Genomic DNA, 18,007 nt, shown 5'->3' with positions numbered 1-18,007 from the left:
TCAGATGCAAAGTTAAAGAACAAGAAGCATAAATTAAATAATTAGAAGGGCAACAAAAAGTTCTTCAATAACAAGAGCAAAAAGTAAATGAACTTGAAAAATAACAAACTAACATGATGAATTTGTTGAAAAACTTTACGTCAAGTGTAGCACATTAATCTCAACCTCATCACTCTCCATCTAATTGAAGGCTTTATGAGACTTGAATATGACTAGTTATTTATGTGACTAGTTACTTAGTTACTACTAGTATGATACATATTTTGTAAATCATATTTCACAACTAAAGTTATAGTTATCAAATAAATTTATTTACAACTAAAATTTTAGTTTTTAGAATAACAATTTAGTTGTCACCAATTTCCATCCAATGAGAATGTCGGGTGCCAAAAGGATAAAATTATTTTGCAACTAAACACTTAGTAGCTGTAACAAAATTACTTGTAACTAAAAAATTAGTTGAAGAAAAATTGTTTTAGTTATTACTAATATGTTACATATTTTGTAAACTATATTTCATGACTAAAGCTATAATTGTCATACAAATATATTTACAACTAAAATTTTAGTTGCCAAAATAATAAATTAGTTGAAAAAAAATTTCCCTTCCGTGGAAACATAGGGAGTGAAAAGTATAATATAAGTTTATCTCTATTTTATAACTAAACACTTAGGGAGCGTTTGATTTTAGTAATTACGTTAAAGATAGATTACTTAGAAGATTACTAGATATAAATGATTACCATGTTTGATAAAATTTGATAGGTATAAATAATTATTATGTTTAGTTAAAAGTAATAAAAAAATACTGATAAATTATTTTACTTAAATGCCCTTGAATATAATTATTTTTAAATATATTTTTATATTATTTGTTATATTAATTAAAAATAAATTTATTTTTGTCTCAAAAAATTAATAAATAATAATATAATTATAATAAAATCAAGATTACCTTGGTAATCTTTTTATACCTAAGGTGAAAGTAGTAATCAGATTACCACCTATATTACCTGTCATATTAGCATTGGTAATAGAAGATTATTGTAAACTTTTAGTACTGATAAACCAAACAAGGTAATGTAAGTAATAAAAGATAGATTATAAAAGTAATCTTTAAATCTCTAGAACCAAACGACCTATTAGTTTTCAAAATATAATTACTTGCAGCTAAAAAATTAATTGCAAAAAATTAACATTAGTAGCGTAATGTGTCCTTCTACTGTGTAAGTAGGGTTGAAAAAAGGAATTAATATTTGGTGATTAAATTCATTTTAGTTGTTATAAATTAGTTTTTGCAACTATTTCTAATTAGTAGTAAAAAAATTAGTTGCAACTTGTATGTTCTTTTGTAGTGGCAGTTAGATCCTAAATTTTTGTTTTGGAACTATAAGAGTTGAATATTAAATAATACAAACTATGAGGCTCAAATTGTCATAATGCTATTTAACTAAGACCGAAAAATTTGTGTGTGGCTTATAACATGTTATGTATGCTTGGCATGGTTTTTGGTACATGGGCGTAAAGACCAATGGGTTGTTTAAATTTAATTTTATTTTGTTGGACTTTTTAATGTAATTGTAAAATTAGGGCTTCCATGCCTTGCCTTTCTTTACTTCTTATGTAATTCTCTTTCTCATCTCCACTCCCATAGAATGTAAATCAAGGTTTCCTAATCACTGATGTAATTTTATATAAGAATTTATCAATAAATTTAGGATAAGACACCATGTTGTAATGTAATCTAGGAGATGAAGGAAGACGACATTGCATTCTCAAAGACCCAAGAAGATAAAGAATGAAGAGCAAGACCTTAGGTTGACCATGTTAGTCCCTTTGGGCACGAGGGAGTCGACATTATATAAGGCCATATACCGATACATACTTTTATGTTTTAGAATGCATGCTTATGGTTGTATACACACACACACACACACACAAAAGTAATGCATGTGAATATGGTTAATTTAAGGTGAGACAAAAATAATAAAATTAAATAAATCCCTCGAACAAATATTAAGTTGTAAACTAAGCCTTTCATTATTGTGGTCTCAATTAAGCACTGATTTGTCAATACCTCATTCATCAAAGCGAAGGATACACTTCAACCTATTGAAAATTGGGTGATTGATACTGATGAGTTTGACTTAACTAACCACAAAGTTACTTGCCAAAGGAAAAGTGGATTAAGTTAGAGGCATGAGTAGAGTTATATGCATTTGTCGATGCATTAGTGATATGTAGTATCTGCTCTTTTGATATCAAGGGTTGTATTCAAGATCATTTGAATTTTTAGGTATGATAACCTTGATTTGAGTTCAACCACTTGTGCAATTGGTTTACTGGCCTGTTTAATTTACTTATTTCTCTCCAAAGCTCAGGTGAAATGATCTAAATAAGATCTCGGTCTACTAAGAAATTCATCAAGATTAATAAAAATAGTGAGAGTATTTATCTAATAAAATTCTTTATAAAATAAAACATAAAATACGATACTAATTAGCTTATATTTGCAAATGTATATTCACAGTGACAACTAATAACATAGGATTGCATACTATACTTGAAAAAGATAATAAGTTAGATGATAACAACTTTATGGGTTGTTATTGAAATCTTTAGATTGTGCTACATTAAGAAACAAATTTATATGTCATTGGGGGCATATAGCTCATGCAACAATATCTTCAAGCCACACAAGAGAATTGGGGTATTTATAAAAAAACATCTTTACAATGCTAATGATGTTACATGTTTGATGTTAGCATCAATGACACTTGATCTACATAAGCAACATCCATTCTCCTACATTTGAAATTGTTATTCTTTATGCATACTCATCATGAGAGGTATAAGGTGTCAAAGGCCTTGTACAAATGCAATGTAATACCTTCAGGTACGTTCTAGGGGCAATTACATCTTTTGGTCCTACTTTGAGACATTTCCAATTTTAAATGTATATGTTGAAATGTATGTGTGTGTGTTATATACAAAAATTACAAAAAGATAAAGGTATATATATATGTATATATATATATATATATATATATATATATATATATATATATATATATATCTAAAGAGAGAAAGGACAAAAACAAAGGAACACTTTATGCCTTTTTTCCATCTTCTCCTGTCTCTTCCAAAAGCCAGCAGCTTTCTTCATGTTTTTGCTGTGTTTTGAAGGAAAAGTGGGTGATTTGAAAGGGTTTTGGAAGATAATTAAGGAAGGAAAAGAAGAGGAAGCACTTTGGAAGCCTTGGTAACCAAAAGATCTCTTTCCTTTCCCTTTACCTATGTTTATATATATTGGATGCATGTTATATGAATATGTTAGTGTGTTTTAGTGTTGATTTAAGGTGGTTTTGGTGATAAAGGAAGTAAAACAAAGATAAGGGAGTTAACTTGCAAAGATTTAGCTTGAAACAAAGTAAATGATATTATCTTTGATATGTTTCATATTTTATATTTTTGGTTCCTTGGCTCTATGTTATAAATGATGGTTTTGAAGTTGAGAGATGTTGTTTTGCCATTTGGGGTATCTATGTGTGCGATTTTGTTCATGACAAAGAGTTGGATAATATTTACAGTTTTACCACTAAATTTGTCCCACGTTTTGACTATCTTATCTAATGAATCATGAGTGCTATTATAACTTGTTGGAAAGCTCTTTGAATCCTCTTTTCAACAATATATAGCTTATATGAATTGAAGACCTTTGGACTATTAAATTGTATGAACAAAAAAATTGTCTTACCAAATAAACAGTAAATACAATTTTTGCTATTGAATTCATCTCATGTTTTGAGTGTCTTATCTGGTGAATTGTGAGTACTATTATAACTTGTTGGAAAGCTCTTTGAATAATCTTTTCAATTATATATAGCTTGTATGAATTAGAGGTCGTTTGAGCTGTTACATATTGTATGAACCAAAAGGACTGCTTTACCCAAATACCATTGATTTCATCCCATGTTTTGACTACGTTATCTGATGAATCATGAGTGCTATTATAGCTTGTTGGAAAAATCTTTGAATCCTTTTTTCAACGATATATAGCTTGTATGAATTAGAGATTGTTTGAACTATTAAATTGTATGAATAAAAAGACTGTCCTACCAAATAAACAGTCTCGTGAACAGTATTTTACAATTTTTGGAAAGAAAGAAAGAAAGGAAAGAAAAGAGAGAAAAAGAAAAGAAGAAGAAGAAAAGAAAGAAAAGAAATTTGGGGCTTAAGATTTAGGGGTCGTCCCAAGAGTATAGTCTGGTAAGTTATGGATAGTTTTAAATAAAAGCAAGATTAGTACGATATAATGTATGTATGCATGCTATGAACTATGAGAGGACACTTTACACTACACTGCTTGCAGTAGAGCATGCCTATAGTAGGACATAGACCCACAATAGGTCTATTCACAGTAGAGCATACTTATAGTAGAACACAATTTAGATTCAAAAATGGTGTAGTAAGAGAAAAGAAGAGAGCTCAAGCTTAGAAAAATGTTAAATCCCTATAGTCAGCTTCCAGAAAGTATCAAATAGGCATCAGATAGGACAAAGTGTAACCCAAATAGTAAAGAATGAACTAGATTATCCCCTCGATTTCTTATGAAGGTTATGATGTGAGGTTGAATCTTGAAAGTGAATTAGAACAAGAAAGGAGATAGTTTACTTAATTCTTTCCCCTTATTGAGTGTTTTTATCTCTCACTTCCTTTTCTTTCATGATTGCAGGTATAAGTGATCGAGGTAATTGTGAGACAAGGTCAGGTCAGTGAAGATAGACCCAGACTAAGGCTAGTTATCTATAGTTTTTGTTACATACATATGATACTGTTAATTTTTTGCCCTATTCAGATAGCTATATAGTTGTATCTAGGGGCATGTATATGATTGCTCCATGATCTTAGATGTTTCAGATAAGTTTTCATATGGGATATATACATCTTTTGTTCACTTCCAGATTTTCAGTTTTCTTAGAATAATTTCTAAACACTTTTAGTGATGTGTTTATTTTAAAGTATTTTAAAGAAAAATAAACACTCTGGATATTAATTTGTAACATTTCTCCTTCGATGGGTGGTACTTCTAGGGAGGGATATTACATGCAAAATGTGAGAGGAAGCTTAAGTAGGCTCTCATGTACTCAAGATGATTGGGTATATTGAAAGGTTTTCGACCTTGGACTTTTATATGAATAATGGCCTTGCCATAAACTTGGTCTTGTAGTCCATGCTTGAATCTTTCTCCTAATTCATTATGAACTGTAATATGAATAAGATTGAAAAATTTCTTACTGAGCTTTTGAATATATTAAGAAGTGCAAAACAAGAAATCAAGAAGTTTGCGCCTATACTCCTAGTTGATGTTGTAATGGATAAGGGTAAGAGAAAGGTCAAAACCAAGGCCAAGTATAAGTACAAGTCGAAGCCCAAACCTCAAACGTAAACTTAACTTGGTCCTTAGCTTGTTGTTGGCATTAGAAAGAGGGATGGGAAGGTAGTGTGTTTTTAATGTAACAAATTGACCATTAGAGGAGACATTATAAGACCTTCCTATCAAACAAGAAGAAAAAGTCAAATGCTTTTACCTTAGGTATGTTTATGATTAAGATCAATTTATCTCCTATTTCACTTTAGGTTATAGACATTGGATGTGGGTTTCATATTTGTATTAATGCATATGATTTAAGGTAGAGTAGACAACTTACTCAATAAGAGGTGAACCCATATGTTGGAAATTAAGTAAAAGTAATTGTATTAGTTGGAGGTTTTACCTATTTAAGTTTGCCCACTAGACTAATATAAGAACTTAAAGACCGTTTTTATGTTTTAATAGTTTCAAAGAACATTATTATTGTGTCTACTTTAGACAAACTATGATACATAATAAATAAAGACTTATCATCTTATATTTTAAATGATGCCCATTATGGAACTACTTTGTTAATTAATGGTCTTTATCTTCTTGACTTAAATAATGATATTTTCAATATAAATTTAAAGAAAGCTAGACGTGGCATATTGAATTCTACATACTTCTGGTGCTATAGTCTTGGTCACAAAACTCGAATCGTATTTCAAAGTTTTAAAAGATGAAGTTTTGGAATCATTTTACATCTTGTTATTTGATGAATGTGAGTCACGTCTTTTAGGTAACATGACCTAGTTGATTTTCATTAGATACAGTGACAGTATAGATGAACCGTTAAATATCATCCATAGTGATGTATGTGGACCTTTAATAGTATAGGCTAGAGGTGGCTATTCATACTTCATCACATTACTATTGACTTTGGTACATAGGGTTATGTGTTTCTTATAAGACAAAAAGTCTGAATCAAAGAATTTAAGCATTACATAGAGAATCAATCAAGAGAAAGTATTAAAATCTTTTGACGTGATCGAGAAGGTGAACACATAAGTGTATAATTCAACGAATAGTTGAAGAATTATGAGATAGTATCATAACTCACCTCTTTTGGTACATTACAATATAATGGTGTATTTGAATAGAGAAATTGAACCTTTATGGATATGGTCCAATCTATAATGGTTTCACCAATCTACCCATATCCTGTTGCTGTTATTTAAAGATGTGGATAAAACTTTATATGAATTATTGACTATATGAAAACTCAAATTTACTTATTTGAAGTTTTAGGGTTATGACACTTATGACAAGAGATTGTCATAAAAAAAAGCTAGATTCCAAATCTAATATGTATATCTTTATAAGATATCCTAAGGAAAAAAAAGAATACTACTTCTTCTATCCTGAAGAGAACAAAGTCTTTGTTACTCGATTTAGAGTTTTTCTAGAAAAAGAATTTAATCTCAAGAGGACTAGGTGGAGAAAGATTGAACTGGATAAAGTTTTGATTCCACAAAATGCCACAAAAGTTGGGTCATATGGTATGCCACACGAAGTGGTGAAACATTGTGAGGGGGTTACTCACAACAAGTGGAAGAGAGTATGCCACAACATGTGAGATAAGACTTTCTCACAACTCAACACAATAATGTATTAGTCATCCAAGATGATGGGCCCAAGACTTACAAAGCATTATAAAAGATCCAAAATTTGCCAAATGGCCAGAGACTATGAAAACTAAAATGAATTCTAAGTACCAAAACCAAGTATGCACTTTAAAAGATCCACCTGAAGGGATAAAACTCATGGGGAATAAATGAGTATTTAAGAAGAAGACTAACATAGAAGGTAACGTGCATACCTATAAAACATGATTTGTTGCAAACTGTTTTATACAAAACATGACATTAACCATGATAAAACCTTTTCACTAGTTGTAATTTTTAAGTCCATTAAGATTTTTCTTGTGATTATTGCATACTCTGACTTTAAGATATGATAGATAGATGTCAAGACAACTTTTTTTAATAGAAACCTTATAAAACATGTGTACATGACACAACCCTATGGTTTCCTTTTTAAGGAACAAGTTGGTAACGTATGTAAGTTGCAAAGGTCCATCTATGGACTAAAACAAACTTCAAAGAACAACTATATTCGTTTTGACAAAACTGTAAGAGATTTTGGTTTAATTAAAAATGAAGATAAGCCTTGCGAATATTAAAAGGTTAGTGGGAGCATTATAACATTTCTAGTATTGTATGTTAATGATATATTGATTATAAAAAATGATATATAGAACTTGAAATTGATGAAAACTTAATTATCTAATTGCTTCACCAAAAAGGACTTAGGAAAAACAACCTACATCCTTAAAACAAATATTTATCATGATAAATCGCGTAAGCTTCTTAGCATAAGTCAGAATGCATATGTGGATAAAGTGTTAAAGAGATTTAGTATGGAGAAATCTGAGAGAGGATTTCTTTTGACATCCCATGGTGTAGAGTTATATAAAGACATGTGTCCTTTTACATAAGAAGAAATAGAGAAGATTATTAGGATCCCATATGCATTTGTAATTAGATTTATCATGTAAGTCATGTTATACACTTGGGTTGATGTTTTGTATGTCTTGAGTGTATTTAATAGATATCAATTGGATTTAATGATCATTACTAGACAGTCTTTAAGAACATCCGTAAGTATCTAAGACAAACTAAAAATGTTTTATCAGTTTATGAAGTAGAAGAGTAACTCATTGTAAAAGGATACAGTGATGTTAGTTTTAAAACTAAAGGATAACTATAGATCCCAACCTAGTTTTTTTATTTATTTTTTCTGAATAGTGTTATTGTTAGTTGAAATAGCTTAAAATAAAGCACTATTAATGCTTTAATGGTAGAATTTGAGTATATTGCATTGTTAGATACGACTGAAGAGGTAGTTTGAATAAAAAAGTTTGTAATCGAACTTAGAGTGGTACTAAGCATTGTTGATCCAACTGATGTGTATTGTGACAACAATGTTGTTATTGCTCTAGAAATAGAGTCAAGGTCTTACCAACGGTCTAAACATATTCTTATACGATTTCAGTTGAACAGAGAAATTATTGAGTATAGAGATGTGTAGATATGTAAAGTTAATTTGGATGATAATATAGTTGACTCAACAACAAAGCTTCTATCATAATAGCAACATGAAAGGCACGTAATATCATTTGCCATTAGACAGATGATTAATTGACTATAGTGCAAGTGAGAGATTGTTGGAACAAGTAATTTAGATCCAATCAATTGAGGCTATTTATGTAATTTTATTCTAAGTTGTATCGTACTTTATTGTTAATAAAATGACAATTATTCATCAGTTATTCATATGCATGTATTTATGTTTAATGAATAACTTTAAATTGGTAAATACAAGATGAGAGGATTAATGTGCAACTTGATTATGAAAACTCTATGAGCACACATGGTGATTGATCTAAAAGCATTCATAGCCTCAACATTATTCTAACTAAGGGCACAAATAATATGGTGAGACTACCATAGTTTTAAAAAACCCTACCAAAATATAGTAATGGATCTCATGTGTCGAGTTTATTGATGTCAACTTAAGGCAACATTTGGGTTTATATTGACTGTATGTCCATTGGACTACCTCACCAAGAGGTTTTTACACATATGGCAACCCTAATGTCTATGAAATAAATCATGTAATGGATGGTGATGCATGTGATCTTACACTTGAGATGCTTGGATGGTTATCATTTTCACTTGATTTTTCTCTCATCAATACATCAAATTATAGAAAGAGCTTTCAAGATTAACTAGAAGTTTATATGAGATTGTTGGCAAAATCTTATTTTCTAGATACTATTGATATACGAGTTTAGTTAATAACATTAGAGTTACATTAGTCAATAGTATTAGTAGTAAAATAGTTGCATTAGTGATTATAGTCTTAACACAATTTGGATTCCTTGGTTAATTTAGATTACTAAACAAATTAGTAAATTGATTTTTCAATCTCTGTGGGATCGATATTTTCTTTACTACGTGATAACTCATGCACTTATGAGCAAGATACAAGACATGTGGAAATTGTAGTAGTCTAATTGAAATTTCATTCCTTTAAATTTTTTAATCTTTGTAAAGAGATTAAAAATTATATCTCATTTTCTCAGTGGATACTTTAAATTTGAAAGGAAAAGATTAAGCTAAAAGAGGGCGTTATAATTTTCACTGGATTTTTCTCTCAACACAACAAACTCCCTACTAGTTTTTCTCTCAACACAACACACACCCTGCTAGTTTTTCTTCCATATTTGGCAAAGGAAGAGCTTGGAGAGGGTGACATGAAGGCAGATTATTGTAGTCTTGAAAGTTTTTGCGAGGTGCTTAGGATTGAGGTTAGTAGATCCTCCCATGTACGTGGTTGTATTTTTGTTATATTGATAGGTACGTATTCAAATTGTCTAATATATATATGTTGATGAAAGACATGACGTTTTGATTTGTTGTAATTAATTACATAATTTTAATGGTTGAGAGTTTCATGTGTTTATGACTGATGAATGCTAAGATATTGCTATGATGATATGGTAGGGTTAATTAAGATGTATAAATTCTCAAGAAAAATTTCATGGCAACTAGCTATCTTGGTAATTCTTTTAAATCGTTTAATCACAGCAGACCACAACCCTTTCATTGCAAACCAGAGGAGTAATCTGGAGGGATTCAACTTTAGATTAACAAATATATATATGAACCTTGCCTTTCCAAACTGCTCTGTTTGAAGCCCGCCATTTGTGCCTAAATTAACGCCTTCTAAACAACTGAATTTTGCTAGGCTTTCAACACAAAAATTGTAGCTTTGTCTCTTAGCTTTCTACAGCAGCAAGATATTTACCATAATCCAATGTCCATGGAAAAAGTTATGGCCAAAATACACCTACATGTTCAGGCTGTCATGGACTGGAATTTTCATTAAGAATGAATTTTCTTTTTTACGGACAGTTTTGGTTGCTCTGGTTGGTAAATTTTATGAAGTTTTGGGACTTTTTTTTTTTTTAACTGATTTCATGATATTAACTTGTGATCTGAATGGATTTTGATTGCAACTCGATTTGGACCTTTACCCATAACCATTAAATGGAGTGACGTTGAGTTAAATATGACGATTAAGAAGTCAATGAATTATAAGAAATGTTCATACGATGAATGTGCATTACTCTGCTATATGAAATATAAGTTAAATGACATGTTATTCTTTTATGAACGTTATCCACGTTTTTGTGAGAATGAAACATGTTTGGGAAAACTGAAAGGTTAAGCAAACATGTGTTTTCCTTTTAAGTATACATATTTTAAGTATACAAAATGAGTATATAGGTGATATGTTATTAAATGATCGAATTTTATCTTATTTTTAATTTAAAATTATTCAATCATATAATGATATATTATTTATATACTCAAAATATATACATATAATATTATTAAAAATATAATATTTTTATTCTATATTTTTCTATTTTCAATGAGAAATTTGATGGGTGCGATAAGTCTTGGTAGACACAGGGATGGACATGACATGATACAAAATTGGTTTAGTAACAGTGCGACACGAGACTCATGCTAGCAACTATGTGCTCATAGACCAAGGTTCCAAATCCATGCAACATTAGTCTACATATATATATATATATTTTAGATATCGATTGTAATAAGCACTTTCAGTTATATTAGATTTATATAAATATTTCCTCTCTTTATATGAAAACATTATTTGTATTATTATATTTTTCTTTTTAATTTATTGATATTGTATTATTTTTTTCACTTAAGATTTGGTGGTTTTTTTTATAAATTTTCACTAATTAATTAGCAAACAATAATGGAGTCGTGAGACCCCCTCTCAATAAAATTCCTGAATCCGCCACTAATAACATGAAAGGATTGAATAAGATGTTAATGCTAGTGTGACAATGTGACCATAGATGATATAAAATGTCATACTATGCATGACATTAGTAAATTGTGGTAAACTATTTATTCAATAATTAACACTCACTCATATGTTTTAAATAAGGTAAAAGTTATATGTCGGTCATACATAACGAGCAAGAGGTCATTTTTTTTTAAGTAGTTTTGTTTCTGCATTAAACTATAGATTGTTGTGTTTGTTTTTACTTTATGGGCCCTAAGATTTTATTTATGAACCACATTTTGAAAAAAACAATCTAAAGAAAATGTTATGTTTTATCAATAGTTATGATAAATGAAATGTTGTTTCGAGGGACCTTGTAGTTCTGAATTTTTAGTAAGCTTTCAGGAGTTTGCTAAGAGGTACAGATTGAAAAGGGAAATTAGATTTTTTGAAGGCTAAAGGACTATTTCTTATCCAAGTTTTAATGCAAAAAAAAAAAACATATCTATAGGGATTGAAAAACCCCAAAATTCCAATCAAACATTAATTGTCGTTAAAATTTTTTATTAGAAATAGGGGTAAAATCGTTATTTTACTAATAAAATTAAAAAATAAAGAATTTATTATATTTTTTTAAAATTTTAAAAACTAACAATTTTATGTCTATCTAAAGTTTTTTAACTTTGAAATGTCATATTTTTCCCCCAAACCTAGGGTTTTTTTCTTCTCGTCTCCAACCACCATCTTCGACACTGACAACCTCTCTTTTTCACCCTATAACGTTGGCTGACACACAAGAGACAAAGACCAATGCAAGGGTGACGAAGAGATCCAGATCTCTTCAACGCCTTTACATCAATCTTCATCTCTCGTGCGTTGTCATGCTCCATCCAACCTTTTACGGTGGAGAGGGGAGATTGTTGATGTCAAAGATGGTGGCCGAAAGGGAGATGTGACTTTTCAAAATTAAAAAAATTTTAGGTAGAGGTGAAATTATTAGTTTTTAAAACTTAGGAGAAAAAATAAAATTTATATATTTCTAATATTATTAGTAAAATAATGATTTTACCATTATTTCTAATAGAAAATTTGAATATAAATTAGTTTATGGGTGGGACTTGAGGTTTTTCAAACCCCATAGGTGTGTATTTGTTTTGACATTAGAAGTTTGGGTGGGAAACAATCCTTTGGCCTTTCTTGAATCAATAAATCTATGTGTATAAACAAAGTATACAAACAATGATATGATTTAAAACTATCAAATCACATAATAACATCATTATTTATGTATAAAATTATGTAAATAGTATTATTCTTCTAAAATAATGCAATCAATGGAATTCATTATATATCTAATTTCTATGTACGAGGCTCTAAATGTTTCTTTTCATATAATTACATAATTAATTATAGAGCTAACAATTTTTAACACAACTCGTTAGCTCGATACAACACAACATGACAAGAAAAATATTTGGTTAGGGTTAAACTTTTTTTATACGAAATTGATTTCGGGTTAACCTAATATAATTTAAAATTAAATTGGATAATGTTAAAGTTTATATGAAAGTAACCTAAAACTATCTGAATCAAATCGAATGTTTTAGAGAAATGTTACTTTAATAAATTTGTTAGGGATAAATTATAAAAATGTTGAAAGACAATATTAACCGTAGTTAAAATCTTTATATATTACATATAGTTTTATCTTTATATAATTATAATTGCTCATATTATTGTTTTTTATTTAAATATTTTACTTTATTATTAAGTAGTAAGAATTTGATTTAATTAGCGAGATTATAGACGTGTATTAAATGTTTTACTCATATTATAATTGTATATTATATATTTATAATAAGAATTTAAAATCTTTGTAGATGGTATATAATTATATTTTTGTATAATTATAATTATTTTTTATTTATATTTAAATATTTTATTTTATTATTAAACAGCAAAATTTTGATTTACTTAATCAGATTATTAATGTGTTTTAAAGCGCTTAGTATTTAAATTTTTAGATTATTTGCCGATAAAACAAAATGTTATATTATATGTTTTATTAATAGTAGGTTCGGGTAATTTGGTGAAAAATTAAAATGATATAAACACTTGAAAGAGTGAAAATAGTAGATAATTTTGGGTCAATTTGGGTTAGAGTGCGTCAATTCGAATATTAAAGGGTTGAAAATTCTAAAACCATTCTAATTTGGGTGTGATTAGAGTTGAAGATTTCTTATAAAAAACTCAACCTGTTAGTTCTAATTAATCATACCACTTATTATATAAAAACAATACCTAGATAAATAAATTACCAATAAAACTATACGTACTTACATTAAGTACATAAATGAGTACATATTTATACGTGTTATTATATATTAAATAATTTTAAATTAAAAATAAAATAATATTTAATCACATAATAATGTATATAAATATATATTTATTTATATACTTAAAATAATATATATAATATAACTCATAAATGACAAAATGTATACCCATGTGTTAAACCCTCGAATTTTTGTCAAACTTTCCATAGCATGAGAATAAGTGTGACCTCTCAAATAATAATTGAACCACTTAAAAGAAAAAACTTCTTATTTACTCTAATTATGAACTTTTACCAGAAAAAAAATAATTAATTACGGGATCTTACAATGACCAGCTACGTCATTGTAATTTCACCGCAATGACCGGTATAGCAAAGCAAAAAATTTATGCATATAGGTAGAGCAGCAATGTCCATGACAGCTCAATTTTTGGTGTTGAATGTTATTAACTGGAATATATCTTGTGTTGTGAAACTGCGGAGATCTCCATAGGGAGATTCTATGGCGATAAGGTAAATAGCGTAGAAATATCTCATTAATTTTGTTGTTTTTTGTCCCTATTATTCATAGTAAATAATCACTTTGTTTCTAGAAGGCAAGAAAATCTTGCCTGGTGCACAGATAAACACCAGACAATTGGAGACAGGCTACGTCTGCAGTCGTAAGAGATGACGAATCATGAAACCGATCTTAATGATCGTGATGTGAAAAATAATTATATATTATAATCAATCAAAGAGAATTACAATGAAAGCTTATTATTATATAACCTTTGTCAGCACAAATAAAGACTTCAAAATCACCATGGATTTGGATCTTCTCTACCTTGTTCTATTAGGCTCTGTTCTTCTCATCTTCTACAAACTCACTGCTCAGAAGAAAAAGTTTCAACACAAAAACCAATTACCAAGCCCTCCTAGTCTTCCTATAATCGGCCATTTCCATCTTCTGAAACAGCCCTTAGGCCAAACATTGACAAATCTCTCAACTAAGTATGGTCCTATTTACTTTCTGCGTTTAGGCTCACGCCCAGCCCTTGTACTGTCCGACCGTTCAGTCATTGAAGAGTGTTTCTCAAAGAATGATATCGTCTTCTCCAATCGTCCACTCTTGCCCTCCAGGAAGTTTACATCTTACAATTTTGTCACGATTAGCGCTCCATACGGCAACTTTTGGCGCAACCTTCGCCGTTTCACTGCGCTGGAAATATTCTCTGCGAAGCGTCTGCAGATGTCTTCGAACGTCCGCGCCGAAGAGCTCAGGATCATGATCAAACACTTGTTTGAAAGCTCCCTCAAGGGGACAAAGGAAGTGGATGTGAGAGCGTTTCTGTACGTGTTGGATTTTAACATCATCATGAGAATGGTTGCAGGCAATAGGTGCATTGAAAAGGAGAAAATTGACACAGATGAAGCTAAAGCTAAAATGGATGAGCTTACGCGTATTTTCAGACCTGATATCACAAGCGCTCTGGGGGATTATTTTCCATTTCTGAGATGGTTGAGTTACTTTGGAGTTGAGAGAAAACTGGTAAAATTACATAAAAAGAGGGATGCTTTTACGCAGCGTCTGGTTGATGCACACCGAAATTCAAAGAAACCATCTTCAGTTGATGATATTGAGACTAAAGGAGCAGTTGTAGATGTGATGCTGAAGCTGCAGGAGTCGGAGCCTGAATTCTACACTGATAATGTCATCAAAGGAATTATGCAGGTAATATCCTCAAGCACTTTTGAGTACTTATAATTTAATTAATTTACTCCAAAAATTATATTATTTTGAGTCTAATTTAATCCACAAGAACGCTAATTTGTTCTCTAATTAATCCCCTAGTGTATATATACATACAAGAACTATTTGATCGTGCTGAGGTGCATACAAGATTCTTTTGGTAATCTATTAGAATAAACAATTTCCTCCTTTGTAGTACAACTCTTAAAAAGGTATTTTGTTTTTGTTTTTGTTTTTTTTTAAATGCAATCAATGATCAAGATAGACTTTTTAGCCTACCACAACGAACCTTTCATGTCCTAATTAATAGTTGGCCAAACGGCTATTTCCTACCCAAGGTTTGATGTTTTCTTAAATATCCTCCCTTTAATTATGAAAACATCAAACACCAACTCATGATCGATTAAATTTAACAGAACCCTAATGTATAAAAATTTTATCTCTTTTTGCTCTCTTAAACTTTAAAAACTAAAATTTTCCCTCAGTCTAAGTTTTAAAAAATGGCAGTTTCACTCTAGGGTTTCGTTTTGAAATCTCCGATGATATCTCTTGGTCCATTGCTGACGGTCTCTCCCTCCCGAAGTATCCTCTCCTTCCGGCGATCTCTTTTCTCCCATTTGGAGGCCCGATCAGCGTCAGAGACGTCTTAGGAGACGAAGAACTTCGTTGAGATAAAGACGACGACTGGCTTCGTCTTCCCCGATGAAGTTCTTTGTCTCCCAAGGTTTCTCCGACGTCGATCTAGCCTCCAAATGAGAGGAAAGAGATCGTCAGAAGGAGAGGGATCGCTGGAAGGAGAGTCGGCAATGGAGCCGGAGATGTCGTCAGAGATTTCAAAACGAATTCCTAGGGTAAAACTGTCATTTTTTAAAACTTAGGCTGGGGGAAAATTTTAGTTTTCAAAGTTTAAGGGGGCAAAATAGATTATATTTTAGTTTATTTTTTAATATTATAGAGAAAATGATGATTTTACCCTTATCACCGTTAATTTTAACTGTTCATGGTGGGTGTTTAGTGTTTCCATAGTTAAAGGAGTATATTTGAGAAAACATCAAACCTTAGTTGGGAAATAGTTGTTTGGCCTTAATAGTTTTCAATTACTTCCGAAGAAAGTGGGGTATGTAGAAAAGTACGCTAAAGTTCAAGTTACATGACATTAAAGAAGATCGGGAAATATCACTTCAAATTTAATTTAATTTTTAGGAATATGCATGAGAAAGATCTTCAACCATTCAATTAACTAATAAGCTACTTGTTTTTAGGCCATGCTAGTGGCAGGAACACACACCACGGTGATGACAATGACATCGGCCATTTCAGAGCTGATATCACATCCAGAGGTGCTAAAAAAAGCGAGGGAAGAGATAGATAACGTTGTGGGACAATCCAGGATTCTAAATGATGCTGATCTTCCTAAACTGGCATACCTTCATTGTATTCTGAATGAGACACTTCGACTGGGTTTTGTATCGGTTTTACCTCCTCGAGAATCGTCAGAGGATTGTAACATAGCAGGTTACCACATCCGACAAGGCACACAGCTACTAGTAAACATATCGGCAGTGCATATGGACCCGGATGTATATAGCGAGCCAAAAATGTTCAAACCTGAACGTTTCCAAGATATAACAGAAGAAAAGGGAGGCTGTAAATTCATGTCTTTTGGTGTAGGAAGAAGGATGTGTCCTGGGGCTAGCTTGGCCATGAGAGTGATGGAATTATCACTAGGGACTTTGATAGAATGCTTTGAATGGGAAAACGCTGAGGATGTTAGCGTTGGTGCTACGGAGAGGCCTGTGAAAATAATCTTTCGACCTCGTGAAGAACTTGTTAAAGTTCTTGATCAACTTTGAACTGTCACCAAACAGTTGGGAAACGTATGCAAAGTTTACGGTTTTTAGTTGGACAATGAGATGATGGGTAGATGGACATGTTTATATGAATGTCATAAAACCGATGTTAAACAATTACATGTGGTTGACTGTTATATATATACCTGTATATATAGTGCTATGTGGGTTTATAATTTGTGACGGTAAAACTTTAGTGAAGTAGGTAAAATTAAGAAGGTATAATTCTATGCAAGAAACATAGTTAAAGTTTTAAAGTGGTTTTCAATGAATTTTGCAGAGTAACAATATAATAATACAAATTGTCAATCTCCTTACCTTTTTACAATTATACTATTAATAGGACTAGAGAGTGATTAGTGAGTAACTACTTAAGTTGATACATCTAGTTTTTAGTACATTGAATTTAGATATTTAAGAAAACTTGTTAATTCTCTTATCCCGTAACAATTGCAAATAATTTTTAGCTCATAAAAGTAAGAGATAAAGAGGAAATGTTGTTAAGCAAATTGTATAATAGTTACTTATTCTTCTCTCAATTTTTTGATAAAAGGATTCCTATCTGTATTTAGCTACATTTTGAGTTGACTTAGGTGTAGGTAACATGTTTGCTTACAATATATTGCCCGCATGACTAATCACTATGTAACACTTAGACGCTTTGTTGGTGCAGTATTTGTGCTTTTTTTTCAAAGAAAAGTCTAACTGCACAACAAATTTCCCCATTTTGTGAAGTTCAAGTAGGGATTAAAAACTCTTTACTTTTCTACATAAATGAT

At 30.6% G+C, this 18,007-nt stretch overlaps 1 protein-coding gene across 1 annotated transcript; it reads left to right on the top strand.

Annotated features, from left to right (window-relative positions):
• Positions 1–14,395: 14,395 nt before the first annotated feature.
• On the top strand, positions 14,396–17,345 carry LOC123194335 (cytochrome P450 81C13-like). Its single transcript, XM_044607515.1, has 2 exons — positions 14,396–15,360; positions 16,641–17,345. Exons 1-2 carry the CDS (start codon positions 14,452–14,454, stop codon positions 17,229–17,231), a joined length of 1,500 nt encoding a protein of 499 aa, XP_044463450.1. The 5' UTR covers positions 14,396–14,451; the 3' UTR covers positions 17,232–17,345.
• The last annotated feature ends 662 nt before the right edge of the window (positions 17,346–18,007 follow it).

The sequence above is a fragment of the Mangifera indica genome, chromosome 13, assembly GCF_011075055.1.
Source record: "Mangifera indica cultivar Alphonso chromosome 13, CATAS_Mindica_2.1, whole genome shotgun sequence".
Classification (NCBI taxonomy): Eukaryota; Viridiplantae; Streptophyta; class Magnoliopsida; order Sapindales; family Anacardiaceae; genus Mangifera; species Mangifera indica.
Note: the sequence above shows the minus strand (reverse complement) of the source record. Positions and strands in the feature narration are given on the sequence as shown.

Bases quoted from the DNA above. Each gene is read 5' to 3' on its own strand.
- LOC123194335 (XM_044607515.1), top strand. From the start codon at position 14,452: ATGGATTTGGATCTTCTCTACCTTGTTCTATTAGGCTCTGTTCTTCTC. The intron at 15,361-16,640 runs GTAATATCCTCA...ACTTGTTTTTAG, and splicing joins TCATCAAAGGAATTATGCAG to GCCATGCTAGTGGCAGGAAC.